This window comes from Aotus nancymaae, unplaced genomic scaffold (assembly GCF_030222135.1).
Source record: "Aotus nancymaae isolate 86718 unplaced genomic scaffold, 86718_ANA_hifiasm-v0.15.2.pri h1tg000019l, whole genome shotgun sequence".
Lineage (NCBI taxonomy): Eukaryota > Metazoa > Chordata > Mammalia > Primates > Aotidae > Aotus > Aotus nancymaae.
This window is the reverse complement of record NW_026988431.1, coordinates 57,988,456-58,015,719: the sequence shown is the minus strand read 5'-3', so window position 1 is coordinate 58,015,719 and position 27,264 is coordinate 57,988,456. Positions and strand designations below refer to the sequence as shown.

Sequence of the window (27,264 nt, the reverse complement as noted above, 5' to 3'; positions counted from 1 at the left end):
TGAAATGTTTGACTTAGGTTAAGATTGCTGCTTATTGCTGGGATTGAGAAAGCTTAGTTCTAAATATAATTCTGTTTTTTATTTAATTTATATTTATTTTGATTTTTTTATTTTGTATCCTGAAACTTTATTGAATTTATCAGATTTTTTTTATTATTATACTTTAATTTCTGGGGTACATGTGCAGATCATGCAGGATTATTACATAGCATAGACATGGATGAGGCTGGAAACCATCATTCTCAGCAAACTGACACAAGAACAGAAAACCAAACACTGCATGTTCTCACTCATAAGTGGGTGTTGAACAATGAGAACACATGGACACAGGGAGGGGAACATCACACACTAAATATAATTCTTATGTATTGACCCTGGGATCTTGATTCAGTTTATTAGCTCTATCCTCTAAACAAAGTAATTATAAGATTTTCTATAGAATAATTCTTTTGACATATTGAATATCTATTTTTCAATATGTAATATTTTCCTAATGAGTGTATACACAGTATATGACATTATTAAAATCACTAGTATTATTAGGACATTACTGTTATCCCATTATACCATCTATAGTGGGTTTCTCTTTATGCCAAAGTAGGAAGTTGCAGTAGATAACTAATGAATTCAGGTAATTCAGCATATATTTTGAGGATATTAGCACTTTGCTTGGCTCTGAGGATAAAAGAGATACAGAAGTAATATTCCCTGATCTTAGTGAGCTCACAGTTTAGGAAGAATCCTTGAGAAAGTGGACTATTTGCCATGGTTTAAAGGCTATCTTCAAGGCAGAAATTTAATTGCATATGTTTTGTCTCTATATTTAAGACACAAGTCTCTCTTGCCCTAAAATCTGTGATTAAAACTCTCTGGTTAGCTTAGATCCTTTTCATATGCATTTATGTTGAGAATCTGTCAGATATAAAAATTTTTTTAAATTTTTACTTTTATTCTCTATTGCTTAAGAGCTTAGAGTCCAGTGTAAAGTTTCTTAAAAGTCAATGTTGGCATAATCACCTGGGAAATCTCTTGGAATGCAGATTTCTGGATCTAACTCTTAGGGATTCTGGTTAATTAAGGCTGAGGTAATGCCTAGGAAATTGCATTTTTTTTTTCAACAACAACTTCCTGTTATGCTAATATAGATAGTCCAAATACCATATTTTAAGAAAAGTGCTATAAATGTGTGTGTGTGTGTATATATATATGTGTGTGTATATATATATATATATGTATATATATATATATGTATATAAAATGTAGGTGTGAATATGTAAATTATACCACATATAAGTTTTATGAAAAAGCCTATGAGTAATTTACTTTTGGACATCAATAGGTAATTAATGATAATATGTCCTATTAGCTATAATAATTATATATATAAGCGGAGTCTTTTAAGAAATAGGGATGATAAAATAATGACTTTGCTATTGAAAAGTGTAGATTGGCAAGATATTAGAAACTAGGTAACATTCAGTTGAGTCTTTAAACAGTTTTAATGTTTACCAGCCACAGAAGTTAGGAAATGGCTTTATGAACAGGGATAGTGGCCTAAAATAAACTAAAAATTTTCTGGCTCTGTCACAAGTTATAGAAATCTTGTATTCTGCACTGATGCCAGTATATAAAGGAATTTGTTTCCATAAAATTTTAAAAGTCGTGAAGGTAAAAACATTGTAGCTATATGTGTTTAGCAGCAAGTTCATTCATTCTTTCCATCCTTGCCATAATTTAATCCTCCCCGTGCCATCCTCCTCTTTCTGTATATGGCAACTCTATCCAAACATTGATTAAGTCTGAAATTTGGGAGTCATCTTGCCTGTCACTCAGTGCATCCTAATTATCTTTAGATTCTGCTGATTTCAGCTCTAAAATAGAGCCCAACTCTAATCACTTTTACCTTCCTCTTCAAGATTATCCTAAGCCATTTGTCTGTCATCTCTCATTTGTCTCCAATTTTCACTTTTACCTATCCCCAAACCATGTTGCTATAATTAATTTCCATTATATTCTACTATTTATAATAAGTGAGTGAATTGTTTATACTCCTAACAGTATTGACATTTATAGTTTCTAGGGAGTGAATCATACTTTCCATAAATGTAAACCGTATATTGTATCATGCCATTCTATTGCCTGAAGCATTCCATAGATTCCTATAGAAAATAGAAAAAGGTATGCCTTACCATGTATCTCACAGCAACACCTTGGTTGGCTATTCATCTCTCCTAACTGCATCTTCTTCTACACTTCAGCCACAATTGCTTTCTTTCTGTTCTTAGGCCACTCTCTTACTCACTTCTTAGCCTTAGAATTAGATCTTACCTCTTATCCAGGGTGCTCTGAAATTTCCCTCTCCATTCTCACACTCTTCATATAATTGGTTCTTTTTCATTTTTCAGTCTCATGCCAGATGCTACCTCCTTAGAGAGGCCGTCTGACATCACCCTATCTAGTGCTGGTCTCTTGAGTCCCTCTATCACATTTACCTTCTTTTATCTTTCTTGTAGAAGCTATCACTATTTAACATCATCTTATTAGCTTTTTTCCTGCTCTCTCTCACCCTTGGTTGGAAAGAAATCAAGGACTAGCTTGTCCTGTGCACTGGTGTATCTTCAGTAATAGAACAGGACCTGGCCTATTGTAAGTGCTCAGTAAGTGTTTTCCAATGAGTAGAGTAGGCTAGTAAAACTATATATTAGTTTGGAGCACAAGGTGAGGTTAGAGGCAATGTCTTATTCACTTTTGAATACTCTGATCCTGACACAATGCCTGGCAGTTTTAGGAGTTAATATATAATTTTATAATTGAATTTGATTATTAATTCACAAGTTATCAAAGTTGGAAGGAATTTAAGATATTATACTTTCCAATTCCTGAATTTTATATTTCATAGGTCATAAGTTGATTTCCAATTCTATGAGATAACACAATAACATTCTTAGCTACCTAGTTTAGTATTCTTTCCACTTAACCAAGCTACTAAATAAAATTTCTGTACAAGTTTTTTGTACAGAATTATGATAACTTAGAAGAATGTTCTGTGCAGCTTTCTATAAAATCTTCTGATTTTACACAGAACTTATAATACTTAGAATACTTTTCTAATAATTCTTTGTTTGTATAAATTCTCAGCAGCTGAAACAGTGCAACAACGTCAATGGACAGGAGTGTTTTGCAAACTTTATTTAAGATCAAAATACTGAGTTCTTTGATAGGAATATTATCTGTTATTAAAACACTACCTAAAATCATGTTGCTACAGTTGCATGTCATCTAATTCTTATGTTATATTTGGCAATAATGATTTTATTATATTAAATATTATTTAGTGAGCGACTCCTATTTTTTATATCCTCACCAGTATTATTGCACCCATTAACATAATTTAAAGCACCATTGAATTTTACCTTCCCAATAGTTGGCTTAGTTTTATTACTAATCATAGGGCATATATTCTTTAGTTACCACCAAGGAAAATTAATTTTATTACATTTAGAATATAACTGATCAGTGCTAATCAATAATTTCTTATGATTACATTGACAGTGATGGCACATGTTACTCCAAAAGTAACTTATGTTTTTAATCTACAAACTTGGATTTTTTTAAAAATTGTAGAATGATGCTCTCAATTGTAGCATTTTTAATTAGGGGCAGTCTTAATGTTGTGTTATATCTTAAACTGAATAGTAACATTAATATCTTTATACATTAAACATTAGAAAGAATGATATATTGACTTAAAAGAACAATAAACAAAATCAAGAACCAAATTGGGGCCTGTTCTATTTCTGTGTTTTGGTTACTTTAAATTACACTTTGAGCAAGAAAGATGGTCTGTTCCTTTGCTGTGTGTTAAGCATAAGACCGACCTGTCCTTTGTGTACTTTTTCTCAATTGGGATCAATTACCTTTAAATACTGTGGCAATCAAATGTTCTTATAAGTGTTTGTACTCTTCTAGATTTTCTGAAGGGCATCTACATTATATTATTATTTTTTCTTCATTTCTGTGAATTGGCAGAAGTCCAGTCCTTATTCATAGCATTTTCCTTTGGTTTGTTTTTGAAAGTAAGAGTTCTAAATTTCTTTGAATTTTACCTTGACCGAGACATATCATAATACAGATACTAAAGTGTGGTTTACCACATAGGGTAGAACTTTTGGTTTATATTGTGAATTATTGTTACAGCCACTGACTTGTGCAGCTACTGTTACTACCCCTGCTCTTGCTTCCTTATGTAGACATGGCAAGTGTGGTTCTTGATTGCTATAAATATGATTATTTACATATTATAGGTACAAGAGGAAATCATGTCTAACTTCTAGTCATCAAAATAATTCTCAGGGATATGTATATATTCTTAATACATAGGAATATTTTAGCCTGTTGTTTTTCTTTGAGCACAAATGGACACAAAAATCAGTGTTACTTTAACTTACTAATAATTTTATTTCAAGAAAAATTATTTGAAAAATTGATTTCTGAAATTTTAATTCAAGTTGGTACCCTTTGAGACTTACCTTGGTCAGTTTTAATTGCTTAAATAATTACATAATGTATTTAGAGTTTTCTTGGGGTATTAGACACATTTGAAGTAGATTTTTTTAAGTTAAAAAAGACAAACTCAGTAGTCATTAAATGTTTAAAACATCATGACCGCCTGTAGTTACTTTTTTGAATTTTATATTTTTCATTGACTCACTAGAGTGAGAATAATGTTATATGGCATAGGTTCCATCAAATCAGGATTTTAATAATAATGACAATTGCACATTGACTCACCTAATGGTTTTATACAAAGCCAGTTTGTGGTGAGGAAGTGCAAATTTATCTTATGTTTACTATAAATATATTTATCTAAATCAGAACAATGATTTAGTACATTAAAGCATTCACCTGCCCTAAGAATTTTTAAATATATACCTTGAAAATTCTCTTGGCCTTATTAAGTAATATTTTGTGAGAAATACCAAATTATAAATTAGTTATGCCGTGTTATTGTAAAATTTGAAGAGATTTTTTTTTCTTACTTTGAAAGAAACAAACATGTTGAAGAAACCAACTAAATTGACTTTCAAAATAGATCAAAACAAAGTAGCGACTGTCCTAGTGGAACAATGTAATAACCTGACTTAGATCGGTGCTTCTGGAACTTTTCCAGAAGATAGTGAGCTCATCCTTAGCAAAATCAGAGATGTGATCTCAATTTCTTTAAAGCTTGCGCTTTTCTAAAAATTCATATAGATTTTGTAAATTAGTTTCTTTTTTGCCATATTTTTAAATGTAAGAATATATTACACATCATTAAGTAAAACTGGTTCACTAGGAAGTGGCACCACGTTTATTCTAAGTTTTTTTTTTTTCTTACATAGTATAGTGTGGTATTGTCTTGGAATTTAAGACACATGTCTTGGTGCTTGGCTTTGGAATACATTAGCCGGGCGCAGTGGCTCACGCCTGTAATCCCAGCACTTTGGGAGGCCGAGGCGGGTGGATCACAAGGTCAACAGATCGAGACCATCCTGGTCAACAAGGTGAAACCCCGTCTCTACTAAAAATACAAAAAAAATTAGCTGGGCATTGTGGCGCGTGCCTGTAATCCCAGCTACTCAGGAGCCTGAGGCAGGAGAATTGCCTGAACCCAGGAGGCGGAGGTTGCAGTGGGCCGAGATCACGCCATTGCACTCCAGCCTGGATAACAAGAGCAAAACTCTGTCTCAAAAAAAAAAAAAAAAAAAAAAAAAAGGAATACATTATAAAATTGTGTGTTGTTTCTGTTTGAAGTTGACTTAGTTTATAGATATTTTCTTTCGTGAATATTAAAATTATTTTTCTCTGAATGTAGGAAAAAAAACGCAGAAGTGTTCTTTATGACATTGGAAAAGTGATTTGAGATTAATAAAATTTGGTTAGCTGGAAAGGGTGATAGTCAAAGTTAATTTTTCATAAACTGTTACATGAACTTAACTTCTCTGTGAGCAGGGGCCTGGCATTTTGTATCTTTAAGTACTCATTCAAGTTTTTAAAATTTGATTTTAAACGTTTTTACTTTTAATTTTAGGTAAGAAATCATGGAGACCTTCAACAGCAAAGTTTCCACTTTCTAACTCTGTTAAAGAAAGCTCCAGCTGCCTTTTATCCTCTCATCCTCGAGCCACAAGTGCAGCTGCTCAATCTTTATCTAGAGCTGCTTCTGAAATTTCAGAAATTGAACGTATTGATATTACTGACCAGAAGGAGCTTTCCTTAGTTGACATTGCTGATCAACATACCTTAGACAGTTTGGAAAAAGAATTACAAGTGCTGAGATCTCTTGCAGGTAATGCTGTATTTTTCACTTTAGATAATGCTAATTAACTCTGCCCTCAGCCTGATTCTTCATATCTTCCTCTAACAAAACAAGCAAGCAAATGATAAAGCTTTCCCTTTCCTTCTTTAACCATCAGCCATTGTGTCTGTTTTCCTGGAAATCCCCTGATGTCACTCTGAATATGTTTAAAAATGTGTGGATGACCAGCCACACCAAGGATGGCCCCCTTAGGCTATAATACACAGCTAGATTCTAAAATGAAGGATTTCGTGTGCACAGAAAAAAATCTTTTTTCTCCTTTCTGCAAATCCACAATAGGATTAATCTCTATAGCTTTATGAAAGCCACTGTTCAATATCCTTATTGGAAAATGGAGCCATTAGATCTTTAAAGGAGTGCTTTTCAAACTTAAATGTATATACAGATGTTTCAGGGAATCTTGTTACAATGCAATTTTTTAAATTAAGTCAGGTAAGGTGAGATTCTGCATATCTAACAAGTACCCAGGTGAGGTCAGTGCTGCTAGTTGGCAGACCGTATCTTGAGAAATTATACTTGTACATTTTATTTCCAACTTCAGTGGACATAGTCTAGCAATATAGTGACCATATTCTTGAACATGCAAAGGTCTGGCTCAGTAGCAAAACATCAGGGGAATTAATCCTTTTATTTGCATCATAAAGTCATTCACACAGTTTGAAAGAAGCCAGCTGCAGATCTAGGAGACAGGCTAGAAAATTCTTTGGTACCACATATTCCACACTTTCCCTTCCCTTGTTTTTCCTATTAGTGGTATCCTCCTTTATTGACCTTAGAATATTGACATTGCTATTTTTCTATAAATGATACATCTTTGTTTTGAAAAATTAAAGAAATAAAAATAATACAAAAAAAGAAATAAAAACCCACCACAATATCTAACAACATTTCAAGACAAAAACTATAAGAAGAAGGTCATTATATAATGATAAAGGGGTCAATTCAGCAAGTGGATATCCTGGTGATAAATATATATATACCAACACTGGAGTAACCAGATATATAAAGCAAATATTATTAGGACTAAAGAGAGAGAGAGACCTTGATGCAATAATAGCTGGAGACTTCAACACACCACTTTCAGCATTGGACAGACCTCCAAGACTGAAAATCAACAAAGAAACATCAGACTTAATCTGCACTGCAGAACAACTGGACCTAATAGATATTTACAGAACATTTCATCCAATAGCTACAGAATACACATTCTTTTTCTGAGCACATGGATCATTTTTAAAGAGAGACCATATGAAGTTGGGTTCAAAACAAGTCATTAAACATCAAAAAATTGGAAATAATATCAAGACTCTTCTCTGATCACAGAGAAATAAAACTATAAATCAGTAACAAGAGAAATTTTGGAAAACACATGTAAATTAAACTATATGCTCCTAAGTGACCAGTGTATCAATGCAGAAATTAAGAAGGAAATTGAAAATTTCTTGAAACAAATGATAATGGAGACACCATATACTGAAACCTATAGGATACAGTGAAAGCAGTAAGAGGAGAGTTGTGGGAATAAGCACCTACATCAAAAACAGAAACAACAACAATGAAAAAAACAGAAGAAAAACAGAAAACTTCAAATAAATAAAACCTGTATCTTGAAGAACTAGAGACCACGCATGGCAGCTGATGCCTGTAATTTCAGCACTTTGGGAGGCCAAGCCAGGTGGATCACCTGAGGTCAGAATTTCAAGACCAGCTTGGTCAACATGGTGAAATCCTGTCTCTAGTATAAATACAAAAATTAGCTGGGCATGGTGATGCATGCTTGTAGTCCCAGCTACTTGGGATGCTGAGGCAGGAGAATCGCTTGGTCCCGGGAGGCGGAGGTTTCAGTGAGCTGGGATTGTACTGTTGCACTCCAGCCTGGGTGACAGAGCGAGAATCTGTCTCAGAAAAAAAAAAAAAGATTATTTATCATGATCAAGTGGGATTTATCCCATGGATGCAAGGATGATTCAACATATGTAAATCAATCAATGTGATACATCATATCAACAGAATGAAGGACAACAACCATATAATCATTTCAATTGATGCTGAAAAGCATTTGATAAACATTCCTTCATGATAAAAACCTTCAAAAAACTGGGAGTAGAAGGCCTTAACATAATAAAAGCTGTCTATGACAGACCCACAGCTAGTACTGAACTGAATGGGGAAAACCTAAAAGCTGGTCCTCTTAAATCTGGAACATGACAAGGATGCCCGCTTTCACCACTGTTAATCAACATAGGACTGTATGTCTTAGAGCAATTAGAACAGCTAAAGAAGTAAAAGGCATCCAAATTGGAAAGAAATAAATTATCCTTCTTTGCAGATAATATGATGTTAAATTTAGAAAATCTAAAGACCACCAAAATACTATTGGAACTGATAAACAAATTCAGTAAAGTTGCAGGATACAAAATCAACATATGAAAATCACTAACATTACTGTATGCCAACAGTGAATCATCTGAAAAAGAAATGAAAAACTAATTTCATTTATCGTAGCCACAAATGAAACTTTTTTGCAAAAGACAGGCAGCAAAGCATGCTGGCAAGGATGTGGAGAAAAGAGAACCCTTGCACACTGTTGGCGGGAATGTAAGTTAGTTCAACCACTATGGAGAACAGTTTGGGGGTTCCTCAAAAAACTAAAAATACAGCTACAATACAACTCAGCTATCCCACTTCTGGGTATACACCCAAAAGAAAGGAAGTCAGTGTATTGAAGAGATATCTGCACTTGTATGTTTGTTGCAGTCTATTTACAATAGCTAAGATTGAGAAGCAACCTAAGGGTCCATCAACAGAAGAATGAAAAAGGAAATGTGCTGCATATACACAATGGAGTATCATTCAGCCATAAAAGAGAATGAGATCCAGTCATTGGTGGCAACTTGGATGGAGCTGGAGATCATTACAGTATGTTAAATAAGCCAGGGACAGAAAGACAATTATAGTATGTTCTTGCTTATTTGTGGTATCTAAAAATCAAAACGATTGAACTCACTGAGATAGAGAATAAAAGGATAATTACTGGAGGGTGGAAATTGTAGTGGGGTGGGGTGGGATGGAGGTGGGATGGTTAATGAGTCCAAAAAATAGTTAGAAATAATAAATAAGACCTACTATTTGCTAGCACAACAGTGATACCACAGTCAATAATCACTTTAATTGTACATCTTAAAATAAGAGTGTTATTGTATTATTTATAACTCAAAGGATAAATGCTTGAAGAGATGGCTACTCCATTTTCCATGATGTGCTTATTTCACATTGCATGTCTATATCAAAACATCTCGTGTACCCCATAAATATATACGCCTACTATATAATCACAAACATTAAAAAAAAAAAAAAAGAAATCAGTATATGCAAGAGATACCTGCCCTCTTATGTTTGTTACAGCACTGTTCACAATAGCCAAGATTTGGATGTAATCTAAGTATTCATTAACAGATTAACGAAGACCATGTGGTACATACACACAATGAAGTGCTCTTTAGCCAGAAAAAAGAATGAGATTCTGTCATTGACAACAACATGGATGGAACTGGAGATTGTTTTGTTGAGTGAAATAAGCCAGGCACAGCAAGATGAACTTCGCATGTTCTCACTTGTTTGTGGGATTTAAAACTCAAAATATTATTGAACTCACAGAGATAGAAAATAGAAGGATTGTTAATAGAGGCTGGGAAGTGTAGTGGGGAGTTTGGGTGAAGTGGTGGGATTGGTTAATCAGTATAAAAATAGAAAGAATGAATGAGACCTAGTATTGGATAAAACAACCCAGATAGCTGGGCATGGTGGCGCGTGCCTGTAATCCCAGCTACTCAGGAGGCTGAGGCAGGAGAATTGCCTGAACCCAGGAGGCGGAGGTTGCGGTGAGCCGAGATCGCGCCATTGCACTCCAGCCTGGGTAACGAGCGAAACTCCGTCTCAAAAAAAAAAAAAAAAAAAAAAAAAAAAAACCCAGAGACTATAGTCAATTATAATTTAATTGTACATTTAAAAATAACTCAATAATACAACTGGAATGTTTGAACACAAAGGAGTAATACCTGGGAGATGTATTCCCAATTTTTCATGATGTAGTTATCACACGTTGCATGCCTGCCCCAAAATATCTCATGTACCCCATAATTATATATACCTACTTTCTATCCACAAAAATTAAAAGTAAATTTAAAAATTGAGAGAAAAGGTAAAAAGAAAGAGTAAGCAATGGAGGCCATTTATATCTATATGCTTTAGTTTCAGTTAGTAACAATTAAAAATGAGGGCTCATTTGTTTATTTTTTAAAACCACATGCTAATCTAGATAGTATTGAATACATCCCTTGTTATAGTTACACTTTCTTACTTTGAAAGTTTTCCTTTTATATTTTTCTTAGTGAAAATCAATATGGATTAAATGTTTAGTACCAGTATTTTTTCCTATGACTTCCAAATCCTTAGCCTTTTATCTTAATTCATTTCTTGAAGGTTTTATTATAGCATGCTTGATAATGTCTGTCATTTGTCTTATTGCCGATTGGAACATTAGATGTATTTAGTGCGTCACAATTTCCTTTCTTCTGCTTGTAGTAGATATTTTTCCATTGTCTTCTGACCCTGAACATGGTGCTAGTTAGCCCTTTATCACAGTTTTCTTCATTAAACTTTTGTTTAGTTCAGTTTAATTGTCAAATAATTTTTTCCTGCAGGTAGAATTTATAGTAGTTTTATTACCTGAGGTTTTTTTTTTTTTTTAAATATATTTGAGAATGTGTGCTACATTTATATTTAAATGGCAGATTGGCTGAGGATACTATCATTTGGTCAGGTCACCTTTGTCTTAAACCTTGAATATAATGATTTGCCATTTTCTGACTCCGACTGCTGTAAAGTAATCTGAAGCCTCCTAGATTTTCTCTCTTTCTCTCTCTCTTTCTGACACATGTTTGGAGAAATTTCTCTTTATCTTTGAAAGTCAGTAACTGGTCTAGGATTTTGTTTCAGTGTCAATAATTCAGCATTTTTTTAAAATGTGGGTTCTTTCTCCGTAGAACATGTTACTCCTTATTTTCAAAGAAATTTTCTGTTTTTGTGTCTTTGAATTGTTCTTTTGTTCCATTTGGCTTTCTCTTGGTGAGAAACTTATTTTTTTTTTACGTTGGGAGGAGGGTAGGACTAGGGAGCTCAGCTTTCTATGTTTTAAGATCTGGGCTTGGTTTTTTTTTTTTTTTTTTGGATTTTACTAAATGCCAAACTTCTATCTACATGGTTTCCTGTGTTCTGTCTCTGTGGGGAATCCTTCAGAATTGCAATTTTCTTGTCTCTGCTAAGATTTTGATGTAGGTGATTAGGGGCTTTAAAAAGTGTTTCAAATGTCTTCTCATTATGTCTTTTCACCTACTTTTCTCCCTATTAGCATGACATTGGTGAGACTTGTCTGTTCTTTTGTTTGTGTGTGTTGGGCATACACTGTGTATTGGAATAGCACCCAGCCACATCTCAGTGAGTTTTATTTCTTTCGTTGACTCTTCTCAAAGTTATTATGTCAATTATATCCCTTTGTTTAGTTCCTTTTATGGTTTTATTTTATTATTCTGCTTTTTCTCTTTATTTAATAGGGGTTAGGGAAGAAAAGTCAATAATCCATATTTACACATCATTCATTTACCTTACTTGAATTACTAAAAATCAAACATAAATCTTCCTAGAGATAATTCTTACATTATAGGCCAATTCTGAAATAAAGTATGTGAGGTCTAAACTGGATCTAAAAAGGTAACCATACAGTTTTAATTTAAAAAGAGCTTTGTAATTTTAAAAATGGATACATTTTATTATTTACAAATGAAATACAATAGTGTACAAACACTGGTCTTTTCTTCAACCATTCCAGCTTTTCCATTTTTAAGAATTGTTTTTGTTCCTACATGCTTTGGTTTTTTCCTGGTCACTTATTTCCTTGCACGCTAACACCAGTATTTTCACTGAAGCACATAACTTTTCACACACAAAAGCAAGCACACACTGTGTAGCCTGGGAACTGCCAGGGCTTTGCTGATGGTCCAGCAGCAGAACCACTATCACACTTAACCCAGACATGGCTTTTTTTTTTTTTTCCTCTTGGGAAGATTGGCTTTGAATGAGTGCACAGCTTACGAAGAGGCTCAGTCTGAGAAAGGAAGGGGATGACACATCAGCCAAATCAATCCAACAGTTACTGAGATGACAAATGCGACAGTGACATAAGGCCTCATCATAGAAAATTCACTGATTCTGCACAAGGCCTTTGTACCCTGTTTTTTGCATCAGTGGGCAGAAAAATTCCATTCATATTTCACTACTCATGGTGCAGTCTGGAAAAACTTCATGAAGTTTGCTCTCAGACATACACCTCCACACTGCTGGATGCTTATACAAATGTAAATACATTTAAATCTCTGTGAAAGCTGCATTATTGTGAAGAGCAAGCTCTCTGACTTGTTTTCTGCTGTTTCTAGGAAGTATCCACTTATTCTTCCTAAGTTCTATGAAAAACAACTATGTGAAGAAGCTGGGAGAATAAGACAGAAAATAATTACATTAAGTAAACAGTTTCTCCTTTGATTCAAATTGCTGTGGCTGATATCAGACTGCCACGCAAGAAGCACCTGAGGAGGGCAGAGGTGTTTAAGCAAACAGTTTCTCCTTGGATTCCGATTGCTGTGGCTGATATCAGAGTGCCATTCTAGAAGAACCTAGGACGGACAGAGGGGTGTGTGTGTGTGTGTGTGTGTGTGTGTGTGTGTGTGTGTGTGTGTGTGTGTGTTTTGGTTGCAGGCAGAAGATCATGATGAACCAAGAGACAACAGACAGAAAGCAGGGTGGTTGATAACCGGGTTCCCTTGCCAGGGCATGTGTTTTGAAACAATACCACCACTTACTAGCTTCATAATATTGGGCAAATTACTTCCATAATCTCTCATTGCATCAGATTCTATATATGAAAGATGGGTATAATAATAGAAGCTGTCTAATAATATTATTTGATCATTAATTAAAATTATATAGATGAGGTATTATATTTATGAAAATTTATCTCTATCTCCACACATACAACAGTGCCTAGCACATAGTAAGTCCTCAAAAAACTGTTAAGTTATATAAGAAAACAATAGGTAGTGCTTCTGAAACTGGAAAGGTCCCCTTGTCCCCCTCACAGGGCATGTGATGGGGGTGTGGCTCATGTCTTCAGTGTCCCACTGCTCAAACTGCTAGGGAGCATACAGATGGGTAGGCTGTGGGGCTCTGACTCCAATGCAGTGTCTAGGGGTGAATGTTTAAAGTCGCTGAGGCCCCCGTGGGTGTGTGTCACAGGGTGCTCTTTTAGTTTGCTATCTCCAGGTGGCTTATGTTAATCAGTTCAATTAGACCCTCTACCTTGTCCCCAAAACAGAGGGCTTTCTGTATCCCAGGTTCTTGCCTTGGTGTACCTGAAGAAATGGATCACACGAGGTCTTGGAGAATAAGTGCAAAGTTTTGTTGAGTGGAGGTAGCTCTCTGCCCTAGGGGGAGCCAGAAGGGATGGTATTCCTCTGGAGTTGGGCGGCCCAGCAGCCCCAGCTCTCCTCCACTGCTCTGGCCAAACTACCCAATCCTGCTGGGCAGTGGCCTGCTGGTGTGCGCTTCCCTCAGCGTCCTCTCACCATCCAGCCACTTGTGTCTTTTCCTGCCGATGCACTCCTCTCGACATCTGGCTGCCTGTGTGTCTGCCCACTAGGGCCTTGGGTTTTTGTAGGCCCAGAATGGGGCGCAGTGAGCCAGAATGAAAATGGAAAATGCAACAAGGACAGAGGACTTTCTGTATCCCAGGTTCTTGCTTTGGTGTACCAGAAGAATTGGGTAACACATGGTCTTGGAGAATGAGTGCAAAGTTGTGTTGAGTGGAAGTACCTCTCTGCTGATGGGGGAGCCAGAAGGGAGATGGTTTTCCTATTGTCACATACATAATTTCCAACGTCACATACATAATTTGAAACCTTTACTTCAAATCAATTGTTGAGAGTTGGGCCACTCAGCGTCCCCAGGTTTCTTCCAACTGTCCCAGCCAAACTGTCTCGTCCCACTGGTTGTTGGCCTGCTGGGGTGCCCATGTCTGTCAGTGTGCTCTTCTGCCAGCACGATTCTTGCCATCCAGCCACTTGTGTCTTCTTCTGCTGATGTTTCCTCTTGACATCTGGCCACCTGTGTGTCTGCCCGCTAGTGTCTTAGGTTTTTATAGGCCCAGGATGGGGGTGTGGTGGGCCAGGGAGGTCTTGGAAAATGCAGCATTTGTGTGTAAAAGCAGGAGTGCCTGTCCTCACCTAGGTCTGTGGTGTGGAGCCCTAGACAGGGACCTGCCTTTTTCTACCCAGCACTTCCCTGCCCCCTTTTTGTATCACTTCCTATATACAGTAAGGTAAGATGTTCTCGGTAAGCCCCATTTTTAATAAACTCTAAAAACTGTTTCCATTCTAAAACTATGTTGTCTTCTGTACTGCTTTGAAGATTATAGTTAGCTATAGTTCATGCCATTTATTATTCCTTCCACAAATAGCTTTATAAATAACATTATAACCACTTCCTTAATGAGCTTAATATATTGGTATAACTTACTTATAAAGCCACTTTGTCAGTTTTTGGATGTTGCTATAGCCTGAAGAAATTTGGGACATACGCATTATGAAAAAGTATTAGTAATAATGCACTTTAAAGCATTTACTTCTTCAATAGTTAAAAATGATTTGTTTGTTTCAAACTCAATCTGATTTGTAGTTTAAGAATCTTTGTAGTCCTTGAGTTCCCACAACAATCTTTTGTTTGTATGACTTCACAGGTAATGAACAGCCAAATAATTAAAGAGATGTAAGCATTTTCTTTTAATCTAAGAAATAATGAAAATAAAACAGATACTAGCCAATAGGCCCCACTGTCAGTAAAATAAAACAGCGAGGCAGTGCTTTCTGAGTAACTGGAGCCTCAGTTCATAGGTTGCCCATTAAGTAATGTGTTAAACTGGAAAAATGCTAATCTAATCAGAATTTAAATTTCAAAAATTAACTAGATAACCCTTGAAAAGGCAGCCAAATTGCAAAGAGATAGAATGACAATCTTTTGCTTTAGCATGTCTTCAAATTGCAGAAAACAAATTGGGTGCACATATAAGTGAAAAGATATTTAAAAGTTAATAAAAGGAATATGACATCATTTAATGAGTAATAATAATTACTGGTTGCTTTTATATGTGATGTTGCTCCATTTGATCTTCACAGCTATTTGGTGAAGTAGATGGGGCAGGTGGTACTTTTAATTTCCTTTTTTTCATATTCAATAACTGAGGCTCTGGGCAATGCAGTAACTGCCCATGGTCTTCCCTGGGTATATAGCAGAGGCAAGGCACAACCCCAGGCAAAGCTACCCCTTTATCTTGCCACTGCATAACAATGCCACATACATAATTTGAAACCTTTACTTCAAATCAATTTTGTGACCACTTGTATTAGTTCTCATACTGTTATAAGAAATACCTGAGATTGGGTAATTTATAAAGAAAAGAGATTTAATTGGCTCAGTTCTGCAGGCTGTACAGGAAGCATGGCTGGGGAGGCGTCAGGAAACTTATAATCATGGCAGAAGGGGAAGCAGGCACACTACACATGACCAGAGGAGGAGGAAGTGGTGGGTGGGAGGTGCTACACACTTTTAAGCAGCCAGATATCATGAGAACTCTCTATCACGAGAACTGCAAGGGGGAAATCTGCTCCCTTGATCATGTCACTTTTCATCAGACTCCTCCTCCAACCTTGGGGATTACAATTCGGCATGAGATTTAGGTGGGGACACAAATCCAAACCATATCACCACTTAAGAAGGGGAGGGTGTGGGCAGAGTGAAGGTAAAAGGATACAACAAGGAGAGAATGGGAAAAGGAGAAAGAAATAAGACATAGCACAGAAGGGAGAGGAGATGGAAAGAATAAAAAACAAGGAAGCTGAAGTGTTAGCAGTGGGGCTCACAGGTTACATAGTGAGTATCTTGGATGTCACACTGTCTTTCATATTAGGATGTAGATATGTAGCTATTCTAAATAGTTCTTTCGGAGTTGTTGTTGTTCCTTATTGGGAAATAACCTCTTCGATTGGTTTTCATTCTTTGAAGTTTTTATATTTCTTTCATGTTTCCTTTCATTTATTTAAACAAGTGCTTATTTCTCTATGGAATATAGTTTTATTATGTGTTTTAAATGACTTCAGTTTTAGAAATGTACTTCAGAACTCTATATTTTATTTTTCTTTTTAGTCTAATTGTTTATTATTGTTTTTAAGAGATTCCTCAATGATCAGAGAAGATACTCTTATTCCAGGGATAGAAAAGGTTTAATTATTATTCATTTCTCAACACATAACTGACTTGCCAGTTGTAAATTTTCTAATATAAATGTTAATCCTGTATTACCTGTTCCTGTATTAGAAAAATCAGGAGCAGATTTTTGTACAGTTCACCTTTTGAGTTTAATACTAACCTGCAATAAGATTGGTATAAGCAGTTTTATTTTTCTCCACCTTGATTTTTCTGCTACCTCATATCAAGTGATATTACCTTTGTTCCTGTTAACTTATGTATTCTGAAATATAATTTTGAGAATAAATAGTTTTATAAAAATAGTCTCATTCTATTTGCACAATTTGAATTAGCTTTATGCTCATTCAATTAGCTCAACTGAGTAATAGAGTTTGGATACCTCGCCTGGTGGTATTCTTTAGATCAAAGCATTACTGTTGGGTTTTAGTACTATAATTCTACCAATGCAAAATCCTGAATTTACTGCTTTCTTGTGGGAGTATTCCATTTCATTAGGGGGTGTAAATGCACCTTGGGTCTTCTTTTACCTTATGGAGAAATAGGAGAGGAGATAATAGCTTAAAGCTAAAGAATTAGATTCTGGAACAGAGTGATTTACAATGTTGGTAAGCTAACAGATACCAGTTTTAGTTCCAGCTCTTCCACTATATGGCCATGTGACTTACAACAAGTTATTATTCTCCATGGGCCCCCAATTCCCTGATCTCTAAGTGAAGATGGAAGTAATTCGAAGGTTTAAAAAATTTTAACTCAAAAATCTTTTGTCTTTTTCAAAATTAATCTTGTATAAAACCCCTAAATTTAAACTAGATTAGGTAATGTGCTGATTGCTGAGGATATGGTGGGAGCAGAAACCAAATCCTAAGCTTAGTGAATGTACCCATGCATCATGATTTCAAAGTCACTGGGCTAAACAATTTTAGGGACACTTCCACGTGTAAATTTATTGAGTTATATCTTTCAGTGAAAATAATCTGATTTACTCTCAGTAGGGAAATCTCTATTTGCTGAAATATATCAAGCTGATACTAACCACCAAAGGAAAAAAAAAAGTCCACTGTAGAACATGTGTATGTTGATGTTTGGTTTTTCTGACCAGGAGGATGTTTATTTGGTCCTTTCATAAAAGTAAAGGGAAGAATAGCAACTGGTAATTTTGACAGTTTTAAAAGTCATCATAGTATAACTTTATGTATAAGTTAGATGGCCCATTACAACTTCATAAATGAAAAAAGAAGGCATTATAGCCTTTCTAACATATGATGATATTTAATTACATACTTGAGTTTTTGGTAGTTTATATGAAGATATATTTGCCTAAAGATTTTATTTAACTTGCACTATTTATCCTTAGCTAGGCTAAATCACAAGCCAGCTTCATGAAAAGAAAAATTTAAGGCTTCTCTGCTTTCAAATATGAACAGTTATTATCTATTCAAACAAATGAAGGAAGTCAAAAAAGAAAGAGCACCTTTGCCAAAGCTAACCTTTCCCTTAGACTGTGTGGGAGTAAAGCTTTTATTTCTTATAAGAAAAAAGATAATAAAGTATCCAACAGGTTCAGAAGCTGGAAATTATTCTAGCTTTAAAGGGGGTCACTTGATTTTTTTTTTCATAATTTTATGAGGTCTCAGGACATTTGACATGTAAATATAATGTATATTTAATATAAAGTATATTATAATGTATATCTAACAATCATGATAAAAATGACTTGGTATTCATGCACCAATTTGGAATCTCAAATCAAACTTACCCAACAAACATTAGAAAGTTCAGAAATAATTAAAAATCTGTGCTAACCCTTTTGTACTGACTGTAGTTTACTCTGGGTAAACATTCAGCACCATATGCTGTATATTTGTTTCTTGAATTGACGTTTTCACAATGCATGAAATAAAATATTTCAGATACTTCAGAAAAGCTTTACAGCTTACCCTCAGAAGAGTTACCAGCCTTCAGCAGCCAATCATTGAATATAAGTCAGACTTCCACAGATTTCCTTAAGACCTCACATGTGAGGGGTCCCTGTGGAGTTGAGGAATTAAGGTAAGTTAAGCCTGTGGTTTATATATTAATATAGTATGCAGTAAAATTTTGACAAGCTCCAACTAGTTATCTTTATTATATATAGAAAGATTGTCCTCATGTGTGTACTTTATATGACCATTCTTTATAAAATGTTTGGGTCCTTTGCTGATCTATTATCAAGATTTAGTAAAAGGGTTATAAAGTTGTTACTTTAATGTGAGATCATTCTGTACTGCACAATATGTATTATAAAAATGAAAAGATATTTGGAATGCAATAATCCTTCAGCATTTTTTATTATATTGAAAAACAATTGCCTTACTTAAATTAATTAACCTAATAAATTTCAATACTTTGTATTAATAGAATCCTACCCAATGTGAATAAGGTTTTTAGGCTGAAATAGTTTCTTTCTTGAAATCAAGTCTAGATAATTAACAATAACATATTTTAATTTGTATCACATTATTCTTTCCTCGCATAAAATATATTTGGGGATGTTTAAATCAGTTTATAAAGAATGTAGGTTATACTAGTAAAAGTTTCAAAAAAAGTAGTCTATTGTGTCAGTTTATTATTGACACACTGCAGTTCCTTGAAGGAGCAGGATTCCTTCTAGAAAGACTAAAATAAGCATAAAATAAGTTATTGGTATTATAAATTTCTTTGATTGAAATTTAATTGAAATCTAATATTGCAGTCAAAAGGGAATCAAGAGTTTCTTATTCTTTCTGGAGGAGTAAAGCATTGAGCTATTGTTCTTGGTTTTTGCATTTCTTTCTCTTCTTTAAAAACATTTTAAGACAGGGTCTCCACATGTTGCTTAGGCAGATGTCAGACTCCTGGGCTCAAGTCATCCTCCTGCTTCAGCCACTTAAGTAGCTGGGACTACTCAGGCCACTGCACTCAGCCTAGATTTTTGAATTTCTATTATCACTTAACTTTTTTTTTTAAAGTATCTATATAAGATTGACATATTTTCCCTTAGAAAAATCATTAAAACAAACTAAACCTACAAATATTCTCATCATTCATAAGACAAATGACATTCAATACTAAAAATATAAGGGGACCTTACTAACAAAATAAAGCACATTTCTTTAAAAGTATAAATCTCAAGACACAGTCGCTAGCTCTTCTTTTCTTGGACCATTGAAAATTATAATCACAATGAGATTTTTATTGTTCCACAGACCATAGTTTATGAGCTGCTCATTTAGCCTGTGTTAAGCATGAAAAAAAAATCCAAGAAGACCAGGTGAGGTGGCTCACGCCTGTAAGGCCAGCACTTTGGGAGGCCAATGCGGGCCAATTGCCTGAGCTCAGTAGTTCAAAACCAGCCTGGGCAACATGGCAAAAAGCCGTCTCTACTAAAAATACAAAAAATTAGCCAGGCGTGGTGGCGGGGTGCCTGTAGTCCCAGCTACTCGGGCGGATAAGCCCGAGAATCGCTTGAACACAGGAGGCAGAGGTTGCAGTGAGCCGAGATCGCGCCCCTGCACTCCAGCCTGGATGACAGAGCAAGACTCTGTCTCAAAATAATAATAATAATAATCCAATGAACAGCTATATACATCACAGAGCAAAGTATTTTATATTATTTAGCAGAATATATAGACTGAGACTCTAGATTATTTAAGACAAAAAAAAACCTGAATTATGTAGGCTTTTATCTGCTCCCCATCCTGCCTTTGTTCCCAAACCTTAGACACTCAGGTGTTAGAGCTTCCATCAGTGCCCCTACTGCCACCAATAAAATGCAACAAAATAAAATAACAAATAAATGCTGTCATTAATTTTTACTTTGGCACATCTTGACTGGCTATCTACATAGTCCTAATTTACAGTACACAGAAGAGGTGATTTATCTGGCAGTCTATTCACTGGGATTCTATTAAACAGCCAGTGTGATGATGAATGTTCTTAATGATGACCCTGAGGCTCTGCAAGTTTCTAAAGTGCCTCTGAATCATCAATGAAAGACACAATCAGAGACCATAAAGTGTCTCCTTGGTTCCACTGTGGCTTTATTTCTTGGGAGAGGGAGAATGATGAGAATTTCTCATTAAAAGGAGGCTTGGTATATTGGGCACACTGAAAATTATGGCCCCAGTCTGATACAGCCCCCTCACATCTGCCTGCCTCCAGCAACTCTAAAGTATGTAGTATTGATCAGAAGATAAACGAAGAGTTGAAACCTGGTTCTGTATATTGTGTATTGATCTTGTTATGTATTTTCAGCTCTTCTGGAAGAGATACCAAAATTCAGTCTTTGCTATCACTTTCTGAAAGCAGTACAGATGAGGAGGAGGAAGATTTTCTCAACAAACAACATGTCATCACACTACCATCGTCAAAGAGTACTTAAGGATTATTTGTTCATTACTTTTTCCATTTTGTACCCACAGTGAAGCAAACAACTGAGAAAAGTAACCAAGTGATTACCTGTCCAAATGCTGGAGATTTTGATTATTAATGTCTTTGATGTTTCAAGGCTGCAAACTAATAAAAGTAAAATTATAAGTTTAAGGGCTTTTCTCAATGATATATTGTATGTCAAACACTAATCTATATTGCAGATTATATTAGTGAAATATGGTGAATTTGAAGAAAGAACTGTTATAACTATCTATAAAACCTACTATAGGACAAAACGGGATTATACTTAAAGTAATATTTCATTGTTCAATTATATTTTAGATAGTTATGTCATCAACAAGAGTTGCTGCATTTGACAGCCAAGTCACATAAATCAATATCAACTGAACCAATAATTACCCTGTTTATTTTCTGGTTTTTGATATTTATAGAAGTTCTGGCATCTTCAAAAGTTTGCAATGGAAGAAAAAAAGAGGACCAAAAATCAAATGGATGTAAAACCTTTCATACTCTGCTTTAGCAAAGCACAGTAAAGACCCCCAAGCATCTTTTTTAAAAAGGTCAATGTAGTGATTAGTGTTATGTGAAAACATGACTGGCCTACAGTTACCCAAATGATACAGGTTGGTTGTGTCCCCACCCAAATTTCATCTTGAATTGTAGCTCCCATAATCTCTAGGTGTCCTGGCAGGGACCTAGTAGGAGATAGTGATTGAATCATAGGGGCAGTTACCCCCATGCTGCTTTTCTGGTGATAGTGAGTTCTCATGTGACCTGACGGTTTTATAAAGGGCTTTCCCTGCTTTTGCTCTGCATTTCTCTTTGCTGCTGCCATGTGAAGAAGAATGTGTTTGCTTCCCCTTCTACCATGATTTCCTGATTCCTCCCCAGCCATACTGAACTATGAGTCAATTAAACCTCTTTCCTTTATAAATTACCCAGTCTTGAATATGTCTTTATTAGCAGCATGAGAACAGACTAAGACTCCAGATACTTTGTCAAACCTGATAATTGATCCATGAATAATGAAGGCACCATGCCTCTGCCCAGTCAAAAATCTGTGTATTACTTTTTACTCCCCCAAAATGTAACTAATAGCCTATGGTTGACTGGAAGCCTTACCTACAATATAAATAGTCAATTAACACATATTTTGTATGTTATATGTATTATATACTGCATTCTTACAATAAAGTTAAAGAAAATGTTACTAAAAAAATCATAAGGAAGAGAAAACATATTTAATATTCATTAAGTAGAAATAGATCATTATAAAATCTTCACCCTTGTCTTCATATTGAGCAGGCTGAGAAGGGGGAGAAAAAAGAGGATATGAGCTTTGTGTCTTGAAGTGACAGAGGCAGAAGAAAATCCACGTAGAAGTGGGCCCTCACAGTTCAAACCTGTTGTTCAAGGGTCAATTATATTCTAGATGTTTCTATGAAAGCTTTTTTTAGATTAGATTAACATTTAAATCAGTAGACATTGAGTAAAGCAGATTAGTTTACATAACATAGGTGGGCCTTATCCAATCAGTTTAAAGGCCTTAAGAAAAATAAAATAGCAAAGACCTGAAACCAACCCAAATGCTCATCAATGATAGACTGGACAAAGAAAATGTGTCACATATACACCGTGGAATACTATGCAGCCATAAAAAACGATGAGTTTGTGTCCTTTATAGGGACTTGGATGAATCTGGAAATCATCATTCTCAGCAAACTGACACAAGAACAGAAAACCAAACACTGCATGTTCTCACTCACAGGTGGGTGTTGAACAATGAGAACATGTGGACTCAGGGAGAGGAGCATCACACACTGGGGGCAGTTGGGGGATGGTAAGGGAGGGACAGCGGGAGTTGGGAAGGGTGGCGAGGGATAACATGGGGAGAAATACTGGATATAGTACGCACCTATGCAATAACCCTGCATGACCTGCACATGTACCCCAGAACCTAAAGTAAAAGGAAAAAAAAAAAAGATAGAAAAAGAAAATAGCTGAAGTCCTCTGAGGTAGAGGGAATTCTTTCTTCAGACTGACTTCAGGCTTGAGCTGCAGTTTCATATCTTTCCTGAGTCTCCAGCCTGCAGGCCAGCCCTGTGAGTTTTGGACTTGCTAGTTCCACAACTGCATGAAACAATTCTTGAAAATCTCTCTTTTTCTATAGACAGATCAACTGATAGACAGGTAGATAGATACACAGATAGATATAGATATAGATATAGATTTAGATATGTGTAGACACACGTCTTATTTGTTCTGTTTCCTGGAGAATCCTAATACAACCAGTCTGAAGGATTGTTGTGATAGTCAAAAGAAAGAAGACAAGGGTAAGTATTTTGCTAGTATTGAGTAGTTGTAGATTTTGGGATTGGTGGGAGTCCAGGGTTATTTTATAATCTTATAACTCAAGGCTTAAGAAACAGGAGAAAATATGGGATGATAATTTTGTGGTCCTCACTTTGTGACATTTTAGGACAGTTACCCTTATGGAGTTTGTTGACTTATCAGAAAAATATCCCTGAAAGTTGGTCATGCTCTGACAACAATGTAGCCATGACTTGAGACTCAAATTCTTTTGTCTTCTCTGTGATTCTGAGTAGTAACTTCTTATACAAGACTGATAATTGTTTAGTGTGAATTTATCTTTGATACTTTTTCTATAGCATTAATAAACTATACTGAATTTGCACACATCATCTACGGATAGGATGGAAAATTATGAGGAAGAGACCTATAGCCATTTCCTTATCTTTTAATATAAAATGCCTTCTATTTAAATTGATGAACAAAAGTGGACAATAGGCAATCAAGAAAACAAGTAATATTATCAGAATAAAATGTTGCCAAAGAAATATCTTTTAAAAGAGTGTGACTCCTCCGCAATTTTTACTGCCCTCTTAGCATATCGTCTGTCACAACAGCATAGACAGAAAACAGTGAGTCACCAATGAATCTTCATCATTTGTGTCCAAAGCTTTTTTTGGCATCTTGTACTGACACTGCTGGCTTTCTGAATTTTAGTATCTATAGTTAAATGAGGATTACTGTTCATCTTTTAACAAAGAAAAAATATATATATTAGCATATCTACTCAGGTTTAATGTTTCATGACTTTCTACCTTCCTTTGCTCTAAGACATGCTCTAACAAATGTTTCTACATCAGAAGTGAAAAGATGAAGATGAAGAAACAAATTGTTTCTTTGGCTGTGATTTGTACCAGTGCTTCTCTAAGATAAAGGGGAAAGTGGTGTTGTCCTATTCTTGTTAGGGAAAGATTGGACCACTGCAATTCCCTCTTGTGTCTTCAGGCATAGCTTGAGTCTTTTGTGAACTAACCCAGAAGATCATTTTATGTGATGCCATTACCTTTTGCAATATAAGAATCTTGAAATAATAAGCTGATAATTAATTGTCATCAGTACATCTCTAGCCAAGTTTGAGATACAAAGCATAGTTATTTGACTTCCAACATGACATTGAAATGAAACATGAGGGTCCTTTGTGGCAGCATGGACCAGACCTCCTTCTGTCTTTATTTGCTTCCAATAACCACACATTTAGAAAGTTGTTCAATTCCATTGCCATTAGTCTAATGAGGAAATAAAAACTAAATAAAATTAGAGCCTTTGCCTGAAGCAGCTTCAATGTGTTCTCTCATTTTAAAGCTCACACTTAAAATTGCTGCTACAGGCCTGGTTCTAACTATGGAACTGAGAGAGTTGCAGATATTCCACAAGAACCTCAACCATATTACCAATAATGTGCCTTTAACAACTGTTGGATAATGACCACATCATTTTACATGCTTGTTGAAATTTGTAGTTTACACACATACTTATCTAGTGCTGCAACAGCCATATGAAATTCTATAATTTTACAGCTCTAGACATGCACATGCTTGAGACAAATTGACGTTAAATTTTATTTAATAGTTTTAATTTGTTTGATATCCATTGAACTAATTTGTATCTAGTGCACGCTGAGTATGTCACACAACACAGGCCATTGGTGTCTGTTACCTTTAAGATCATTTAATGCTGGGTGTTATTTGTGAGGTGCACAGAAAATATTTCTTGAAAAAAAATAAATGTTATGAAATAGCTTTTCAGCTATTTAAAATAATACCTTGATTCAGAAAAAAAGCAGTTCTCTCTGTCCCTTTATTCAGTTTTTGAAAAGATCTTGAGCAATGCTCATCTTATCCTAGTTTTGGCACATGCTATTTCACATCCCTTAAGTCTCAAAATGTATCTTCTCAAAGAGGATTTATCTAATCTGTATTCAAATGAATTCCTTTTGTCCCTTTTTCTTTATTCTTTTTCATGGCATCCTGATTTTTTGCTTCATAAAACTTATAATTATTAATATATAAATGTGATTTTTGATGGTATGTCTCTCAACTAGACTATACATTTCAACAGAGTATAGATCATGTTCATTTTGTTTGCCACCAAACACTTAGCCTCCAGCAGATGCCTTGCTCAGAATGGGAGGTCATTAGTAGGTGAATGAATAAATAACTGAATGTGCAGGATCCCATTTAGAAGCCCTGTCAGTCCCTACATTTTCCCAAAGGAGGATGATATATGTAATGAGAACAACAGAGGGTATATATTCAAGTTATCAGATTATACTACTTACTAACTGGCAAATGACTAATTTGAATGTATTTCTTACTTATAAAATGAAGAAAAAGATACTGACTTTCCTTAGCTCAAGGGAACGTTGTGAAAATCAAATGAAATAATGAATGCAAAAACACTTTTGCAAATGGAAAGTGCTTTGCTATGCTTATTATCATCACTTTTTATGAGTTTATGCTATAATCTTTGAATATACACACAAACTAATGTTGGAGAAATAAATGAATTTAGGGGCAGTTTGACATAGGGGATCCACAAAAATCATTCGGTATCAAAAGTAGAGAATGCTTGCAGTGAGATGGATAATTAGATTGAATGATGTAAAAAGTGGTGTTTACATTAAAGCTAGATATATAAATTAATTTATTAAAAATCTTTCTGAAATATTGTCCCATATGTTTACAGCTTTCTTCTATTCTGTGTAAATGCAAAGTTCTTTTAAATATTAACAATTTACCAGCATTTTATGAACACCTTGTGCATCATACTTTCAGAGAGGAGAGATTTTAAAAACATGCTATTTATGCCTCCTCAAATATGTTTTTATAGGATATTCTGTTTCATTATAATTTTCTCCCCTGGTTATTTATTACTAGCCACATTTGCATGAAAACAATGTTTATTTCCTCAGAGTTCATCTGTGCCTGTAGTTTATCCCCTACCTAAAGTCATAATTCTTTGTTAGTGACACAATGATTATTTGTTGGGTAAATGATTATGATGTTGCAAACAGGATTATGACTTTAGCTGGGGAATAACCAGCAGGCATAGATGAACTAGAAGGAAATAAAGATCCTCCTATTTTAATGCAAATGTCTACTATAGTTAAGCAAAAGGAGATGATATTTTTAATGTTCTCCATAAGGTGACAGTTATGTTTAAAATGAAAAGAATTAGTTGATTGATGGAGTATATAGTAACAGTTATGGAAATAGTTCTGAAAAGACTATATGCTCTTATCTCTGCCAGAAGGAATAAATATGTGTATTGCTTTTTATCCAGAAGAATATATACATATATATTCATATTTTTATCCAGAAAAAAATACGGATATACATTTTCTAGATATAAATGATTTTAAAGATTTCTAAGAGGAAAATAGACTTCATCCATATTTTATAATTAATTAAACCTTATATACTCAATGTAAGTATGAAAGAAGTCTTTTAGGGTAAACTGTTATATAATTTCACACTTTTTTTACACAGTCAAATTTTAATAGGATAACATTTTGCTGTTGTTCATTCTAATGATGAGTGTTCTTAAGCAGCTTCTAGAGGTGCAGGCAGGAAATGAGCAGATGCACATTTTATTTTTAAAATATTTATCACATTTACTTTATCCTCTGACCTTCTATGTCACAGCCTATAAGAATACCTTATAGGTTATGCTATTGGATAAGTTAGGATACGTTTTAATTTTATATTCCAAGAAACGATAAATAGCAGTGAAATTTAAAATGTATATTTGTTTGG

The 27,264-nt window shown here is 34.9% G+C and overlaps 1 protein-coding gene across 3 annotated transcripts in view; it reads left to right on the top strand.

Moving 5' to 3' along the window:
- Positions 1 to 21,289, top strand: part of ZBBX (zinc finger B-box domain containing) — a 115,650-nt gene extending 94,361 nt beyond the window's left edge. For all 3 annotated transcript variants that reach the window (XM_021669517.2, XM_064378892.1, XM_064378893.1), the window contains 3 exons: positions 6,071 to 6,328; positions 18,640 to 18,778; positions 21,002 to 21,289. In XM_021669517.2, the coding sequence (XP_021525192.2) occupies positions 6,071 to 6,328; positions 18,640 to 18,778; positions 21,002 to 21,128 (524 nt within the window). In that variant the 3' untranslated portion in view covers positions 21,129 to 21,289. The remainder of the gene's footprint in view (positions 1 to 6,070; positions 6,329 to 18,639; positions 18,779 to 21,001) is intronic.
- Positions 21,290 to 27,264: the final 5,975 nt, after the last annotated feature.